Source organism: Humulus lupulus, chromosome 1, assembly GCF_963169125.1.
Source record: "Humulus lupulus chromosome 1, drHumLupu1.1, whole genome shotgun sequence".
Taxonomy (NCBI): Eukaryota; Viridiplantae; Streptophyta; class Magnoliopsida; order Rosales; family Cannabaceae; genus Humulus; species Humulus lupulus.
Window position 1 is genome coordinate 7,387,020 of NC_084793.1, and position 18,745 is coordinate 7,405,764.

General features: G+C 36.2%; 1 protein-coding gene across 1 annotated transcript; it reads left to right on the top strand.

Annotated features, from left to right (window-relative positions):
• The first annotated feature begins 3,994 nt into the window (after positions 1-3,994).
• LOC133830173 (uncharacterized) lies at positions 3,995-5,545 on the top strand. The gene is made up of 2 exons (XM_062260130.1): positions 3,995-4,271; positions 4,542-5,545. The coding sequence occupies exons 1-2, from the start codon at positions 3,995-3,997 to the stop codon at positions 5,543-5,545; spliced, it is 1,281 nt and encodes a 426-aa protein (XP_062116114.1).
• The last annotated feature ends 13,200 nt before the right edge of the window (positions 5,546-18,745 follow it).

An 18,745-nucleotide genomic window follows, 5' to 3' on the forward strand; every position in this document is an offset into this window, starting at 1 on the left:
ATGAATCTACCTCGTCAGAAAATGAAAATGAGGTAGATGAAATTACCTTGCAAGATATGCGGCGTAAAATTGTCACAAAGAAGGAAAAAGAAGCAAAAGAGCTTGAAAAAGCTAAACAAGATCTTCAAAAGCCTTCATCTTCGACTAATAAAGAATTCGTTAATGACGGTCGAAGAGACAAAAGCACTAGTGAAAATGAAATGACGCGAGAAAAATATGACATATTGGCTCATCTAAAGCGCATCCCTACTCTCTTGAGTGTTTACGATGCATTGCAAATGTCTCCCGAGCATAGAAATGCGCTTTTGTTGCATTAACAAGTCCTGAATTTTATACGGAGAAGATAGAGCCAATAAAACCTACATCACTTGAGACACATACCTCTTGTATGGCATGCATTACCTTTGATGATAAGGATCGTCAGTTGGGAGCCGCCTTGCATAATAGGCCTCTTTACGCGACAGGTGTGGTTGCCAAGGTTCGCGTGAGCCGCATCATGTTGGATTGTGGATCAGCTGTGGATGTACTTCCCTTAAAAACCTTGAGAGACGTTGGTTTGCATCCATGCCAATTGTCTCCGTCATCATTGACAATTCAAGGTTTTAATCAAGTCGGAGAAAAAGTAAGGGGAAGTATTACATTAAAAGTTGAAATAGGCGAACTAAATTCTGAAGCTTTATTTCATGTTATTGATTCAGACACATCCTACAATATGTTGTTAGGGCGACCTTGGCTTCATGAATACGGAGTCATTCCTTCAACACTTCACCAATGCTTTAAGTTTTGCAAGGAAGGAAAAGTCAAAAGTGTTAACGCAGACCCGAATCCTTTTTATGGGGAACAAGTGAATTACGCTGATGCAAAATTTTACAAGTCAGCTAATGCCACAATTTTGAAAGGGAAATTTGAGGAGGCCAAATGTCCTGAAAGCTCAACTTCACAAAAATCCCTTCAAGTTAAGCAACTACCCCCTGTGAAACCTTGTCAACCAAAAGAGGAGGATTTGAAGGTATCTAGTAAAATAAAAACCTTTAAATACATTCCTAAAAGTCAACGAGGAGTGGGGCAAAAAGCTTTGACACCGATTGAAGATTCGATGACAACCCTTATGACAAGCTTTACTTTACCACTAAGGAAAATCGATCAATCACTACCCAAGGGTAAAATGCAAATTTCAATTACTTTCGGTGAGAATAGCAAGAAAAATAAAAGGGTTGTTACTCTTAATAAAAAATCTTTAACTTCTGTAACTCTGAAATCCTTCAAAGTGGATAAGACAAAGTTCCATGTTAAGAAGTGTTGCGTAATTTTAAGCAAATAAAATGTGCAAGTGTACACAGTCGGCAACACGTAATATAGTAGTAAGTTAAGTATTGTCTCCACAGGGATTGCAAAATCAAGCAAATGTAAAACCAACTAATCAACAATTTAAAATTAAAGAAAGAAATTATGAGAATGATTGTACTCTCAATCTGAAATTAAATGACTGCAATTAAATCTATTTAAAAATATAACTAAAATGACAGCAAAATTGAATTCAAGAAAAAGTGTCTATGGATTAATAGATCTGAATAGCTATTTCCCCCTATGTTAATCTGCCCAGTTGTTACAGCATTCGTTCAGCAAAGTTGCACAGAGTTAACAGAATTCTAAGATAAGCACGTGAGATTTTCCCAAAACTCAGCGAATTAATTCTACAACTTGATTTAATACATTCCTGTATTTAATCAGGTTGCATAACAACAATTACACACCAATTCTCAAGTTATACAAGGTAGCAAAATATTCCTATTTTACTCACCAAGAACAACCTAAACATGGTAATTCTCTTGTATCATCCAAGTTATTTCCACTAGATATAACCTTTCCAGAATCAGATCTAGCTAAGCAAATTGTTAGTCATGGCCAGTAATTAACAATCATTTAACATTCATCTCACTTGAATGAACAAAGGCAAGTTGCTAAACTCATGCAATTTTCATCATTAAATCATAACATCGGGTTCCATAGCCATTCAAATCTAAAAAGGATTAGCTCATGTTCAAACTGAAAATTACAACCCAAAATAGAAATTGTTCATCCATGGTAAATATCAGTTTACAAATTATAAAATCAAGAGTATATACTACAAAAAGGAAATGTAGAAGAAAGAGAGTAGTAGAATCGTGTGCTAAATCCCTCCTCCTTCCTTGGCCGTGAGTCTCTTGGGTTTTTCCTTTTTCGTGTATATCTCTGCTTCCACTTTTTTCTCTCAATAAATTCTTGCTGAAATAAAAAATTATGTACTGTGTTTTTTCTACCCTTCTCCCTCTATTGCGGCTATACTCTCCTTAGGGTACTTTTCTCTTCTCCTTCCTTAATTAGAAAGCCCATTTTCCTTTCTTGGTCCATTAGTCCACGCCACCTCAGCCAGCTGACCTAATTTTTAAGTGGGTGCCACATAGGCGCTGAGATAAGTGAAGAAAGGTCAGCTGGCTCTTGTCCACGTCAGTCCCCAATTTCCAGATTTGCTAACACTTCGGCCTCCAACATTTGAGCAGCATTTCCAGCTTTTTGTCCCCTTTTTCCTTGGATTCCTTAGTTTCCCTTGGCGAGTCAAAAGTTCCTTTCCTAAACAACAAAACACACACAATTACTTAATTAATTACAATTACTACCAACAATTTACAAGACTCTTGAATTAACACACTAACTAGAAAAGAAAGGTAAAAACTAAACAAACTTACAAATAACATCACACTCATTACTCTTTTCACCCAAATTTCAAGTTCAAAGTTAAGAAGCAAAAAGGAATCACAATCCATCAAAATAGTGATTCTTTAAAAGCTTCTTTTGAGCCCGATGAGTTAACAGAAGAGGAACAAAAAATGTTTCGCAATGATGATGTACACACACCCATCCCGCGGGTGTCGGTGTTTGACAGACTTGAAGCAAGCACATCCACCCCACGAGTGTCAGAATTCTAGAGGCTTGTTTCCCAAGCGCTCCACAGCCAAAGGAAACTAAAAAACAAAAGCAATGGGTGCCAAAACAAAAGAAACCCTTGAGAATTACTATTTGTCAAGGGCATGAAACACAAGAAGATGAAGAAAATATTGCTCAAGTCAATTACCTCTCGTTTGAAGAAAGTCTGGCCGTAGAATATGAAGGCTCAAGCTCAAAACCTTTAGAGGATTTTATAGACATTGTTCAACCGGAACCCCAAGAACTCGAAGATGGAGGACAAGCAACAGTGGATGATTTAATAGAGATCAACCTTGGAATTGAAGATGATCCAAAGCCTGTATTTGTCAGTGCTCTATTAACCGAAGAAGAATTACCACAGTACAAACAAGTCCTTCATGAATACAAGGATGTATTTCCTTGGGGGTATCATGACATGCCAGGTTTGGATCCAAATGTCGCTGTACACAGGTTAGCAGTATCAAAAGACGCTACCCCTGTAAAACAATCTCAAAGAAGAATTCGACCAGAGCTAATTCCCAAAATTGAGGCGGAAATTGACAAGTTAAGAAATTGCTGGTTTATTAGGGAAGTTAAGTATCCCATTTGGCTCGCAAACATTGTCATTGTGATAAAGAAAAATGGGCAACTCCGCATATGTGTGGACTACCGAGACCTTAATCAGGCTTGCCCAAAGGATGAATTCCCACTCCCCATCACTGAATTATTGGTAGACACTACTACTGGTTTCGATGCTTTATCATTCATGGATGGGTTCTCTAGGTATAACCAAATCAAGATGGCACCTGAAGATGAAGAGCTCACCGCTTTTCGAACACCAAATTGCATATTTTGCTATAAAGTTATGCCATTTGGACTCAAGAATGTAGGGGCAACTTATCAAAGAGCAATGGCCACAATTTTTGAAGACATGCTTCACAATACTATTGAATGATATGTTGATGATTTAGTGGTCAAAACAAAAGAAAGGAAAGATCATCTTGATGAGTTAAAACGAGTCTTTGATAGACTTAGAAAACATCAACTCAAGATGAACCCTTTAAAATGTGCATTTGGGGTAGCATCAGGAAAATTTCTCGGGTTTATCCTTAGACATCGAGGAATTGAAATTGACCCTGCAAAAATAAAAGCGATTTTGGAAATGCCTCCCCCACGTAACTTACGTCAATTACGTGGCCTACAAGGAAGACTTGCATATATTCGAAGATTCATTTCAAATCTTTCCGGCAGATGTCAACCTTTTTCAAGATTGATGCAGAAAACTGTCCCATTCATATGGGATGAGGCATGCCAAAATGCTTTTGAAAGTATTAAGAAATACTTGTTACACCCACCAGTGTTGAGAGCTCCAATTTTAGGAAAGCCATTGATATTATATATCACATCACTTGACCACTCTTTAGGGGGCTTGCTGGCGTAGAACAATGAGGAGGGAAAATAAGTTGCTCTTTACTACCTAAGTAGAACTTTAGTAGGGGCAGAACAAAACTACCCTCCAATCGAGAAAGTGTGTTTGGCTTTAATTTTTGCCGTCACAAAATTACGGCATTATTTACTCTCACACCCTGTGACTTTAGTGTCAAAAGCTGATCCCTTAAGATATATCTTATCAAAGCCCGTATTGTCTGGACGACTGGCTAAATGGTCCATGATTTTATCAGAATTTGAAATTAATGTTGTCCCGCAAAAAGCAATAAAAGGACAAGCGTTGGCTGATTTTCTGGAAGCACACCCAATTCCGGACAATATGGAGTTGCGAGAAGATCTTCCAGACGAAGAAGCTTTCACAATCGAGACTTCACCATGGCAAATATTTTTTGATGGGGCAGCAAGAAACAGTGGGGCAGGTGCAGGCGTTGTCTTTGTGACGTCGTCGGGAGGCCTGATACTTTACTCTCTTCATATTCTAACTATATGCACCCATAATGTAGCTGAATACGAAGCATTAATTATCGGCCTCAAAATTGCACTCGAAATAAAAATACAGTCATTGGAAGTATTTGGTGATTCGCTTTTGGTTATTAAACAAATGAGTGGCGAATTTGCAGTCAGGCATGAGAATTTAATCCCTTACCATGAAAAGGCTAAATACTTGCTTGCTCAATTTCAAGAGATCACCCTAAATCATATCCCTAGATCAAAAAATGGTAAATCTGATGCTCTAGCTAACTTAGCTGCATCGTTGACACTTCCTGAAGAAAGGGATATCCAAATTACAATAGGAGAATGCCATGTGCTACCTCAATCCATGGGAAGAATTAAAGAGGAAAATACAGTTAACTTGATAGATTTTTTGGACAATTCAAACGAAACTGACTGGCGCCAACCAATCAAAGACTACATCCAAAAGGGAGTCTTGCCAGAAGACTTGAAAAAAAGAATGGATGTAAGAAGAAGAGCGCCTCAATTTGTGATCTTTAATGGCACATTATACAAACTCTTATTTGATGGGATATTGTTGAGATGTCTCTCAAAAGAAGAGACGATACAGGCACTTCAAGAAACTCATGCTGGTACATGTGGCGCTCATCAAGCTGGCCCAAAACTGTCAGCTCAATTAAAGCAGTTGGGTTATTATTAGCCTGTTATGGTTCAAGATGCGATTAATTTCGCCAAATACTGTAAGTTATGCCAATTACATGGAGACTTCATCCACCAACCCCCTCAACCACTCCATCCTTCTATATTGTCATGGCCTTTCGAAACATGAGGAATGGACGTTATGGGTCCTTTTACACCACCTTCTTCCAAAGCCCACAAATACATCCTGGCCATTACAGATTACTTCTCCAAATGGACCGAAGCTGTACCGTTAAAAGAAGTACGAGCAGAGGATGTCACAGATTTTATAAGGACTCGCGTAATTTATCGATACGGGGTTCCTTAAAAAATTATCTCTGACAATGCCCTTTATTTCAAATGTAAGGCAATGGTCAAATCGATGGACAAGTACAAATTCAAGCACAGTTTTTCAGCTAGTTATAACCCGTCTGCAAATGGTCAAGCAAAGGAATTTAATAAGGTGTTGTGCAAAATCATGAAGAAGACAGTGACAAAGAATAAAAGGGACTGGCATGAACACCTCCCAGAAGCTTTGTGGGCTTATAGAACCATTGTAAGAACTGCGACTAGTTGTACACCTTATAACTTGGTGTTTGGGTCTGAAGCAGTTTTACCTTTGGAGGTTCAAATACCTACATTAAGAATTGTTACTCAACTAACGACCCCAGATGAAAATGTGCAAGTCCGTCTAGCTGAGCTTGAGGCATTAGATGAAAAACGACTTGTTGTTCAACAAAAGCTCGAAATTTACCAAGCCCAGGTAGCTGGGGCATTCAACAAGAAAGTTAAATTCCGATCTTTTTCAGTTGGAGACCTAGTGCTTACCGTATAAAGACCTGTTGTCTTAACTAGAAGGATGAAAGGAAAAATGGGAAGGACCGTATGTTGTCACTAAGATCTTCCTAAGAGGGGCATATGAACTTTTTGATTCAGAAGGCCGACGCATCTACCCATGTGTAAACGGGAAGTTCATCAAGAAGTTCTACACACAAACAAAAGGTTCTCACCTAATGTGTAGACCGCACACTTAAACAAAAAAGGGTCTGCAATGAACTACGAAAGGCTTGATCCTACTTTGGGTACGTAGGCAATCTAGTTTATAACAAGGCCCAGCCACAAAAATAAAACAACTCATATTCCCCTTAAAAAAAAAAAGAACTACGGAAGTCTTGATCCTACTTTGGGTATGTAGGCAATCTAAAAAATTATACAAAGATGCAGCCACCAAATCAAAATAACAAAAACATCTCTTTCCAAATGAAAATGATAATGTTCTCATCGAAATAACAAAGCTACTATCGGTCTCTAATATTGATAAAAAAAACCAAAAACAAAAAAACAAAACAAGATTCTAAACAAAAAATGATGATGACTAAGGTCTTTAATCTGACTTGAGGAATAAAGTCATAGCATTGTGGACTTTATGGAACTCTTCTTGTAGAATCTTGATTGTGTCGTTCGCTCTTTCAATTTCATAGAATCGTTCCATGTCAACATCGAGTTTGGATCGCTTAATGTCTTCTTCAATCTGCTGATGAGCCTTCAAGGAGGTTTTAAGACTAGAAAGGTCTTTTTCAATGGAAGCCTTTTTAGTCTCGTAATCAGTCCTTCTTCATTGTAACTCTAATTCAGCAGCGATAATATCTGCTTTCTTGGCCTTAAGATCCTCCAAAGCTTTTTGCTTGTTTGATACAGACATAGACAAGCTGTCCATGGTAGCCAAATTTTCTTCATTGCGACGAATTATATCACGGATGAGAGAGGAGATGATATCTTTGCCATCTTTAATTACTTTGGTAGCTGCTAAACATTTTTCATTTAAGCCAAATGAATTATGGACAGAACTGATAAACCAAGCAATCTCTGGTGGCTCAAAATCCATGGACTTACAAACATAACTTAATACATCAAGCTCCTTAATCACGTTAGCACTATGCTTCAAAATGTCTTGTGTCGACTGAGAAGGAGATAACAAGTGAAGTATGGTCCTCATGATACCAATTATAAAGACTTTGGTATGTTCTTCTAAGTTCGAGTTGGTGATTGTCGAAATACACATAGATGAGATAGAATTGGGTGGAGCATCATTCTCATCAGGTACTACTTCTTCAGAAAATTCAACATTGACATGATCAGCGGATTCGTTAAAATCAACAGGAGGTGCATCAATGTCAAATTCAACATTATGAGGTCCGGTCTGAGAATTATGAGAGATCAAAAAAGTTACATCTTCGTAATGACTAGTTTCATCATGTCTGGCACATTTTTTCTTTCTTTTAAAATGAACCTCTGAAGTATTGTCGCTATCTGACTCTACATCAGTGTAATTAGTGCCGACAAAATCATCAACCTGAGGAATACTCTTCACAAAAATTGCTTCCAAGGAAGAATAAACTTCACGGATGTCTTTGATCACATATTTTGATTCATCTTCCCTATAAGGTTGATTTGACAACATTGTATGGATATCTTTCACAGATTTTCCTAAATACGGAAGACAACTTCTCACCCACCAACGACAATACCACCACGTACATTGACCCATACGAGTAATCTTGGGGATATGAAAACGAATGCCAGTATTTCTCCTTAAAATCAAAACCCAATCTTTGGCAATATTGCCTATCTCACATGGTGCCTCCCTGCGGATGCTTAAACAAAAGTTATCTGATGGAACACCTTGGTCAAACCAAATTGGCGAGCAAATCTATTTGGATAGTATGGTTCCATATACATGTCATTTCCTACTCTCACATGTAATAAGAAGAGCGCATTGATATCAATAGCTCAAACCTTTCATCAGACAAGTCTGCATCATCCAAATAGTCTTGGTCTTCTTCTGCCGGAAAAGAGTATGGTCGATGGATAACATAGTCTTCCTCTCTCAAAATACGCCTAGCTCCATTCAATGTTCGATGTTCAGCAGGAATGCCAGCGTACTTGCTTAAATGAGGAAAATCCGAAATGAGCCCCCAACCACTGTAAAGATCACGAAAATGCTCAGCCAACCAACCTATCACATAATGCATAGGTAGAAAACTTTGACCCTCTTCTCGACAATGTACGACTGAATTGTGAAAAGCACGGTAAATATAACCAAGAACTGAAGGCGCAAGTGAAACTTTATTTCCATGTGCCATTAATGAAGCCATATAAAAAGTTGCGGGTCTAATTTTATAACCTGGGGTAGGAAAAACAAAACGACTCAACCATAAAGATAAAAATGTTGCAAGGCCACACTCTTTTGATACATTCAGAGGAAGAGAACGAAGGTCGAACCCTTTGTCATTTTTCTGTTGGCCAAATTTTTTAGGGGGTTTAGAATTCAAGCTCTCTTTAACGCCGTCAAAAATCTTCGGCCCTCGATAAAAATATTCAATCCATTGACCCCAGGATACATCCAAAGTCTCTGGACGGTCATACGCACCCTTACCCTTCAAATAGTCACAAATTCGGGCGTGGGTCCTCAAAAGTTCAGAAATGGTAGAACAATATGAATCACCCTTCATTAACTTCTCATTGAGAGGGATAAACTCCTCATAAGGTATACCTAAAATGGGCAAGCCACCAATAACTTTCAAATCATACAAAGAAATTCCCATTTCATCGCTACTATGATGGAAAGTATTAGATAAGGGACCCCAAAGCTCAGAGAAAGCTCGCCAAACAGAGAAAGATACATTGAAGGGTTATCTTGATATATAAACAGCTCCATAAATCTCTGCTTTCTTTAAAACACTTTGATTCTGACGCAGAATGAGTTCTGTCCACTCGAGGAGATATTACATGAATTGAACTTGCCCTCGAAAACAAAATTTATTACAAGCCTTTTTATCTTTCAAGACACGATGAAGGCTTGTAAAGAAATTACTACTTACTTAGTGAGCTAAATCCCCGTCATCTTTATTGTCAACATCTCCCAGAACTTTTGCGTGAAAATTGGAGCCATAGCCTCGAACATGTTTAACAACATGGTCGTTAGATGAAGAATAATATCGTAAATCACCTGAACAAACATCCTCAATCTTAAATAGAGAAACAAGATCCTGGTGATCATTTGATCTCGAAACGCAGTCAATGATAAGGAGCGACAGTAAGAGGGCCCGATCGTTATTTCTTTGCCAAATTCATCAGGAGCCTTTTGGGAGCCAATACTTCCAAGGTTAGACATATTGCAAAAATCTTTCATTTTCCTAAAAAAAAAAGGAAAAGGGGGAAATAAGTCAGTATGTTTTTCCTTTGGGTAAGTAGGCAATCTAAAATGAAATATATTATTAATTTAGATGCAGCCACCAAATTAAAAGCTCAAAATGCTCTTCTTAAACTTAAAAACAAATATCCTAAGTATTTGTTATTTCGAAATTAAGGGGGGTAAAGATAGAAGGGGCATCTACAAAGAGAGACAGAGAGTTCAAAGATCAAATTCTCAAGATCACTCGAGCATCACACGTGTCCATAAATTACCACGCACATGCTCGAGGGGGCATCTGTTGAACCATTTATTTATTTATTATTATTATTAATAAATAAATAATAAAAGAAAAAAATCGGTTTGGAGTAAAGAAGAAAAAGTAAAAATAAATATCCCCACTATTCTCTCCACCTTCCCACTTCCCATTCTGACCACTCTCCACTTTCTTTTTACTTTAAAGTAAAATTAAGTCTACAAAAGAGGGGAACAAAAATCAGACAAAGGAAAAAGAGAGGAGACAGAAAAGAAAAGAAAAAGATAGACATTTTCCATCACGAAAGAAACAGAGAGAAAAAAAAATCAATTCGTAGTATTTCTTTGAATTGCTCAAGGTTTGACAGGTAAATATCTATCCCTAAATTTCTTTTCTTTCTTGGCTTTCTCTTGCTCTATGATGGGATGCACTCATTTCTCCTCATCTACCAAGGAATGCACTCATTCCGCCAAAAAAAATTAATGGATGCACTCATCCTTAAATCTAAGGAATGCACTCATTCTACCATGAACCTACGGAATGCACTCATTCTGCCAAAAAAAAAAAAAATCAATGGATGCACTCATCCTTAAATCTAAGGAATGCACTCATTCCCCCACAAATCTATGGAATACACTCATTACATTCCAAATCTATAGAATGCACTCATTCTGCTCTTAATTTAATTTGTTTTTCTACAAAAATAAAGTTGGACTATTATGTTGTCAAAATTATTACAAAATCTTAATTTTAATTAAGAAGCAATAAAGCAAGATTAGTGACCAAATTTAATACCTCATGGCAAAGCACCAAATTGAAAAGCCCCTAAAGATTTCTCAGAAGATTCAAAACCAAAGAATCATAATATATAAAACCCCCCCGTCAATATCATGTCTGCAATAAAAAAAAATCAATTCATATATAACGGGACAAATAAAATATATATATATTAAGTATTTGAAATCTATGAAATATATATATGTATATGTTTATGTGCATATATATATATATATATATAAAAGTTTGTAAAAATGACCACGGAAAAGTCTGTATACAAATTTATATATAATATCAATAGTTCTTTGACTTTCTACACACCCAAATATCAATATACATATATATATTGTGTGAGTATATAAAGTGGCGTGGAGGTAGTTAATTAAATCATGATTGTATATGTGTGTTACTTGTACATACATGGCGGTGTGATTTTGATTATCAGTTCCCAACGCCATAAGTCAAAACAAAAGAATAGATACTCAAGTCAAGAGAAAAAAAATGGAATGTACTTATGCATATTGGACTGCTATGTTGGGTTCCTAAATCAATACGCAAATACATATATTCATATATATATATGCAGAAAGAAATTACAGAATTATCGTGTATATATATATAGACAGAAAGATAATATATATATATATATGTGTCTTGTTATATATAGATAAAAAAAGAAGAAAGAGAGGGTGTTACGAAGAGCTGAAAAAATCGTATGTGCTTTTTCAAAAAAATGGCAGTAGTAGCTTTGTCCTCACTTTATTTTTATGAAGTCGAACTCAAATATATAATTAATAATCAAATAATATATAATAAAAATATCTTGAATTCGAAACCAAATTTAAATTCAAACTTTAAGATATTTATATTATTTGACAAATTCAAAACATAATAAAATTTGAATTTTAAAATAATAATATTACCTGATATAAAATTTTAGATTATTCCCCACAAATTTTGGAATAATCAATTAAAATTTTGATTTTTAATAATCTCTTTATATATAAAATAAATTATTGATAAAAAATATATATATAAAGAGATTTCAAGACATAAAATTATCGCCAAAATGATAAAATTCTAAAACCATGTGAAATTGTATGAAATTTCCAAATCCTAAATGAGCTCATCAAAACCAATTCAAATGATGAAATATCATTCCAAAATTTCAAAGAGATCATAAACCTCACAAAATTTCAAAAATGGTAATTTTACTTTAAAATTAAAAGTGCACTAATAAGATTCAAAGCTATAGTAAGTGGTATTCCAAAAAGAGGTCATTCACTTCTTAACTTTCAAAGCATCACAAACGTACTCTTGAATTACGTTTGACTTCATTCCTATAAAATGATACGTAAGCAATTTAGTTGTTGAAGCTAAGTGCAGTCACAAAATACCACAAAACGGTATAAGACACAAAATCTCAAAATTCCATAAATGGTCATTCACCTCGGAATTTTTTCCAAATTTTCGAAATGACAAGGAATTCCTGAAAATGGTCATATATCGGAATTCTTCTATTCAAATCCTAAATTAACTTATTCTGAACTACAAGTAGCTTGATCATTCATAAAGAAGGTATGTAGGCAGCTCAGTTAACCAAAATTACTGAGTTCAGCTGCGATTCCAAATTCCTCAAAATTTTCCTAAAATTACACAAGTACTTAATATCATCCTAATTTGAATCAAAAGGTTTTCCTTTAAATAAAAATGGTAGTAATTAAGAAATTATTCTTATAATCTTGAATGGGTCGAACTCAAATTAATAAATTATTATGCCATAAAATTGGAATAGGTGGAAATTGTGTTTGGCATTAATTTAATATATTAAATTTTAAATTTTTGTTCAACAAAAGGTATTTAAGATTTCTCAACATGCCAATCTCTGGTGGGATTGTTCCTGTGAAGTGATTGGAGAACACAGAGAATCCTACCAAGTTACTAAGGTTGGAAATGTTAACAGGCAACTCTCCCGAAAGTTGGTTGGTGTTAACATCAAAAGTTGACAGTGATTCTAGATTTCCAATCTCTGGTGGGATGGTTCCCAGAATGATCCAAGTATGCTAGTTCCTTCAAGTTTCCAATCTCTGAGGGAATTGGACCACTGAAGTTATTTTGGTATAGGAAAAGCAAGGTAAGATTTGTCAATAGCCTAATTTCTTTTGGAATTTGGCCATTGAGGTTGTTGTTTTGAAATTGTAGTGAGGTGAGAGCAGTCCAATTAGAGATCAAGATAGAGGGGAGAGATCCAGTGAAATAATTATCAGACAAGCCAAGACCTGTGAGACTATTCAGATTGGATAACGTCAATGGCAATTCTCCACCGAGTCTATTTTCATTCATGGACAAGAAGATGAGCTTAGTGCATGAACCAAGCTCAGAAGGAATAGTTGTAACGCCCTGACTAACCCAGAACAGTTAAGGTGAACAGTGAACCGGAAATTTGACTCGTTACCCGAGTCCTTTGGTTAAAAATGTGATCTAGGTGTTATTATCAGGTTAAGGTGAAAAACCAGTAAAAAGGAAAGGGTACATTTCATTAAGAAAAATAAACTGCTCATGAGTCTTTCAAAATGTTTACAACTAGTTCGTAATACAAAAGAGTTGCTATTGTTTCAGATTTACAGTCCCCGCCGGCCTAAGCGGCAAAAATAGGGTAAACCCCTAGTCCCTCTGAGAACGCCTTGATCGTGGCGGTCAAGCGGCCCTGTATGTACATCACATCGCCCAAGTTCTCCACTCAGGGTTGGTTAAGTTTTTTCCTTCCCTTTACCTGCACCACATAGCACCCATGAGCCAAGGCCCAGCAAGAAGACACAATACAGCATGATATAATATCAACAACGATCATAATAACCATTCAGGACTATCAGTCCTAACAAATAGGTGACAATAGCCAAAAGTCACAATAATGAGCATCGCTCCCTCTAGCCATGTGACGATAGGGTCACCAGGTCTTAACTGATAAGTAGTTTCCTTCATAAGTTTGTTCAGGACAGGTGCAAGGTGATTAGTCACCAACATAACCTTCCTCACGACTCTAGAGTCGAAGCTATGGACAACGTCCCTTAGCCATGTGACAACCGGTCACCGGGGTCATATACCTTGGCTATAGACATCTGGTCGTAGACCAGGCAAGTGCTTATAAGTTCTTCGACCTTAGGGTCGGTCTAGCATTAATGCCATAGAGCCATTCAATGCGTGATTCTCGACTTTAGAGTCGGTCCCTGACTAGTCAGTGTCTTAAACAGGTAATCAGCGTACATCAGCATTTAATATGCAGTCCACGTCCACAATATCAACCAACATGCCTCAATATCAAACCATGCATGTCATATACCTATACAGGGTGCAACTGTATTCATACACTGTTTTCTTACCTCTGGTTCGAGTGAGAATTATTATATGAACGACCCTTGAGAACGATCAACCTTTAAATTCCTTGACGGTCACCTGGTCATAACCAAATTATAGGATTCATTAATAAAAATGATAACTGAGAGTTCCCAAACCAAATCCCAGCCCCCGAGACATCAAATACTACCCAACCGGGTACTAGGTCCAACCCCGAGGCCTATGGTTTGAATCCCTAAGCTAAAAACCACATTCTAGCAAAATTGGCCTTAAGGGCCGCGACCCTCCCCTGCTGCGCCGCGGCGCGCCCTCAAACAGAGAGGGCTCCCTATCTGCCAGACGCCAAGGGCCGCGGCACACCCCTGCTGCACCGCGGCGCCCAGCCCAGTTCAGCAACAAGCCCACGCACGAACCAGTTTTTTCCCCTGTGCGATTTCCTCTCAAACCAGCCCTTCAAACCTTCATAAAACCTCTTCCGAACATACAATTAAACCCCCAAATAACACCCTTAGCTCACCCTCATCAAATTCCAATCAAACCAACACTAAAACCCCATTTGATTCTCACTTCCCACATCAAAAATCATGAATTGAAATCTAAAAATAAAACAGAGTACCAGCTGTGATAAATAACCAAAACTCACCTTGAAACTTGTTTTGAACCTCCCACACAAGCTAAAACAGGTGTTCCAACCCAGCCTTAAGTTTTCCTAGCTTGAATTACCACCAAGAACTCAAAACCCTCAAAGGAGAAGTGAAGGAGATGATGTACGGGAAAAAAAGAAGCAAACCCCTGCTTTTGTTCTGTTTATTCTACCACCTTCTACAATCACATAAGTCTCATATATCCACCCCTAAAATGACCAAATTGCCCTTGTGTCATCTAATGCCTTTCAAGCTACTCTAGGGGTAAAATTGGTACTTCTCGCTTAACCCGTTAATCATAATTAACGCTTCCTAATTCCCGCTAATCTCAATATCCTCAAACACCAATAATTTCATATCTCATTACCCTAAAATTCCCGGTAACGCTATAGTCATTAATATCACCCCGAGACTCACCCCGAGCCCCGAGCTCAAACCTGTTATGACCAAATCGATAAATCTCGTTCAACGATCGTCTCATGTCGGAATACTCGAACCAATCCACATTATAATGTGGTCTCACAATATATCATTCACGCACATACAAATATATACAATTATACCTTCAACGAGCCAAATTACCAAAACACCCCTGTAAACAAATGTGGACTCACATGCGTGCATTTAGCATCATATTATAATATAATTCTCATAAACATGCATAAACACATTTAATGGCATAATTAAACAGTTATGGCCCTCCCGACCTATTAATCCAGCCATTAACCATAATAGGGAATCCGGGGCATTACAATAGTTGAGTTTAAGAAATTCATGCGAAGATCGAGACGTAATAAATTCTTGAGTTGGCCAATAGAAGAAGGAATGCTCCCACTGAAAGAATTATTATAAAGTTCAAGAACCTCAAGATTATGTAGGACACCAATTCCTTGAGGAATTTCACCAATGAGAAAGTTATTTGATAAATGAAGGTGTGTGAGCTGAGAAAGTTTTGAGATGTTAGATGACAAGTGTCCCACAAATCCGTTATTTGTCAAATTCAAAGATTCAAGTTTGCCCAGATTGGAAAACAATGATTCCGGAATCTTGCCGGTCAAACTGTTTTGGGACAAATCGAGGAAAGTTAAGTTCCAACACTCTGATATGAAATTTGGGAATGTTGAATTAAAGTTATTCAAATAAAGATCTTGGTAGGTTAACAAAGGCATGCTTGAAAATTTAGACCAGTCATAATTCTCCAAATAGTTTGCTCCAAGGGATAAGTACCATACCTTTTGTAGATTGCTAAGCTGGTAAGGAATTGTACTGTTGAGAAAATTGTTGTACAGAATAAGATACCGAAGCTCTGTTAACTGGCTTATGTCCACTGGTATTTTTCCATAAATATAGTTGTCACCCAAGTCCAGCCAAGTGAGCTTGATAAGATTGCCAATGGTTGGTGGTATCCAACTAGTGAGGTTGTTGTTGTTGAGGTTGAAGACTGTGATGTTAAGGAATGGAGAGAAGTTGAACTGGTCTAATGTTCCATTCAGGTCCATGTTGGAGAGGTCTATTTGTGAGATTTCTCCTGTGGAGTCATCACAGACAACATTAGCCCAGTTGCAGAGATTGAAGATGTTGTTGCTGGACCATGAATTCAGAGAAGATGGTTTCACTACCAAGTTGTTCTTCCATCTCACCAGAGCCTCTGCTTGTGTTCTTGGTGAGCAAGTAATTCTCAATGGAAGCGTGGTAAGCAAGAGAATACAAAGGAAGAAACAAAAATCTTCAACAACTGTTTTCATGGTGGTCTCAGTTGGATTTGTAGTTGATATGCTATGTTTTTATAGAACTTACGAGTGATAACTCTACAAAATATAGAGTTATTTTACCACTTTTTATGTGCTAATTGTTGTTTAATTCTTGAGTTTTTAATTGATTTATTAAGTTTTTAAGTAATTTTGAATTTATTAGATTTATTTTGATTTTATATATTTTTGTGTGTTTTTATAGTTATTTTGTTGTAAAATGTTATAGTTAATTATTTGAATTAGTGTTGTTAGTTAAATGCTAAAAATATGATTTTATTGAAATTAAATGTTATATAAATTAAATTTTAATTAATATTTTCATGGAAGTTATATGATATATTTTATTAGTGAAAATATTTAATTTTAATTTAGTTTATGATTTTTTTTTTGTAGGAAACAATGTTGTATTTTGGTACTTTGAAAATAAGAAAAAAAAAAGAGTTAAAGCTGAAAAAAGAAAAGCAAAATATGGCATTTTTGAGAGGAAAAATACCCAGCCCGGCCTTTGGGCCCGCTCCTCACCAGCCTAGGCCCATTCCGAAACCTGCCTCTTTCAGCAAACCGACAGCCAACGCCAAGCAACCTTTAGCATCACCACACGTCCAAACTGCCCTAGCCTTCACGCCTTGCCCCTGCCTCCTGAAGCTCTCCAAGCCGAGCATCACATGATGCATCTCAACAGCTCTCTTAGCTGCCTGCTCCTTCACCAATCAAGGCTCGCCTGGCCTCCTTCTTGGGCCGCACCAGCTGCTAGCTCTCCAGGCCCAACAGCCTGGCCCATTTCCTCCAAACCGCAACCACATCTGCTCATTCCAGCTGCCACTTGATGCACCCACGCCCAAGACTGCCATGAGCCTCCAACAGCCACCCATATGCATGCTATTTTCTCCTTGAGCCCAACAAATGCTCACTTTTGTACCCTTGTCTCCTTTGCCAAAAATACCGCATTTTTACCCCATTTTCTATACATTTTACCCAAACTCATCATCACCCTTACAAATTTACCCCTATATGTCATATTATTCATCATTTCAAATTTAATTTAATCAATTTAATTAATTTAAATTGATTATTTTAAACACATTTTTTTGGCTATAAATAAGGGAATTAGGGTGTCAATTTAGGGAGAGGTTACCATACCAAAAATTCTACACATTTCAAAACATCTTTATTCTCTTCATCTTCTTCTTCTTTTTAGTTATTTTTTATGAATTTTTAGAGGAAAAATTTGGAGGTTCATCCTCTAAATTTTCCTATTTATGTTTGTAATTTTTAGTTTGTATTTGCTATTCTAGTTATGTGTTTCTAATCTTTTTAAGATTATTAAGGTGATGATGAAACAATATGTAACTAGATAATATTTATTTTGTATATTGATTTCCCATTTTGTGCAACAAAGTTTATGGAATTTTCTTCTTCAAATATCTTCTTTCATCTTAAATATCATGTATTTTGGATTGTTAGCACATATTTACACTTTGTTCTTCATTAGTGCAAAAGCATAATATTCTTTGTGTAAGATGTGTAATAAATTGTACACATCCATGCTTAGAACAAAAATATTATGTTTTGCCTTATAAATAATGTTAATTGATTTATTTGTTATTTCATTAGATTGATTTACACTAAATGTTTTGAAATTATAATTTTGAAAAGTGAAGAAAAATCTTATCTTTTTAGAAGTAATTTGTGCTTAAAATTATAAATCTATTTGGAAAATGATAGTTTGATTTATTTTAACTATCACTAAAATTTGGGAATCAATGTACTTATAAATATTATTGAACTTATATTTTGTGGATTCTAATCCTTAATAATCTTATTTTACCATCTTGTTTATAATTATTAATTGAGTAATATATATTGTCTTTAATTTCTATATTATTATATTTTATTTTATTTTTATTATACGAAAATCCCATCAATTTTTGGAACTAGGTTAGAATTTATTAATTTTGATTTAAAATAGTTTCCTTTTTGATTTTAGACAACTCCTTTGGATTCGACATCTTTGCTTACACGTTCACTATTCTATATGAACGATTCGTGCGCTTGCGATTTATAAATATTTAAAACATACTCATTTTGGGTCTATCAACGAGCAACAGTTTCAAGTCCAGCTTGGCGGCCATTATTTCAATTAAATAGCTAGATAAATTATTTACAAATATATATAAGTGCAGTTTTAATGATTACTACTTATGGATGTTTACTTTTAATATTAACCATTAGATTAAGATCAATGATC

Bases quoted from the DNA above. Each gene is read 5' to 3' on its own strand.
- LOC133830173 (XM_062260130.1), top strand. From the start codon at position 3,995: ATGAACCCTTTAAAATGTGCATTTGGGGTAGCATCAGGAAAATTTCTC. The intron at 4,272-4,541 runs GTATTAAGAAAT...CTGTGACTTTAG, and splicing joins ATGCCAAAATGCTTTTGAAA to TGTCAAAAGCTGATCCCTTA.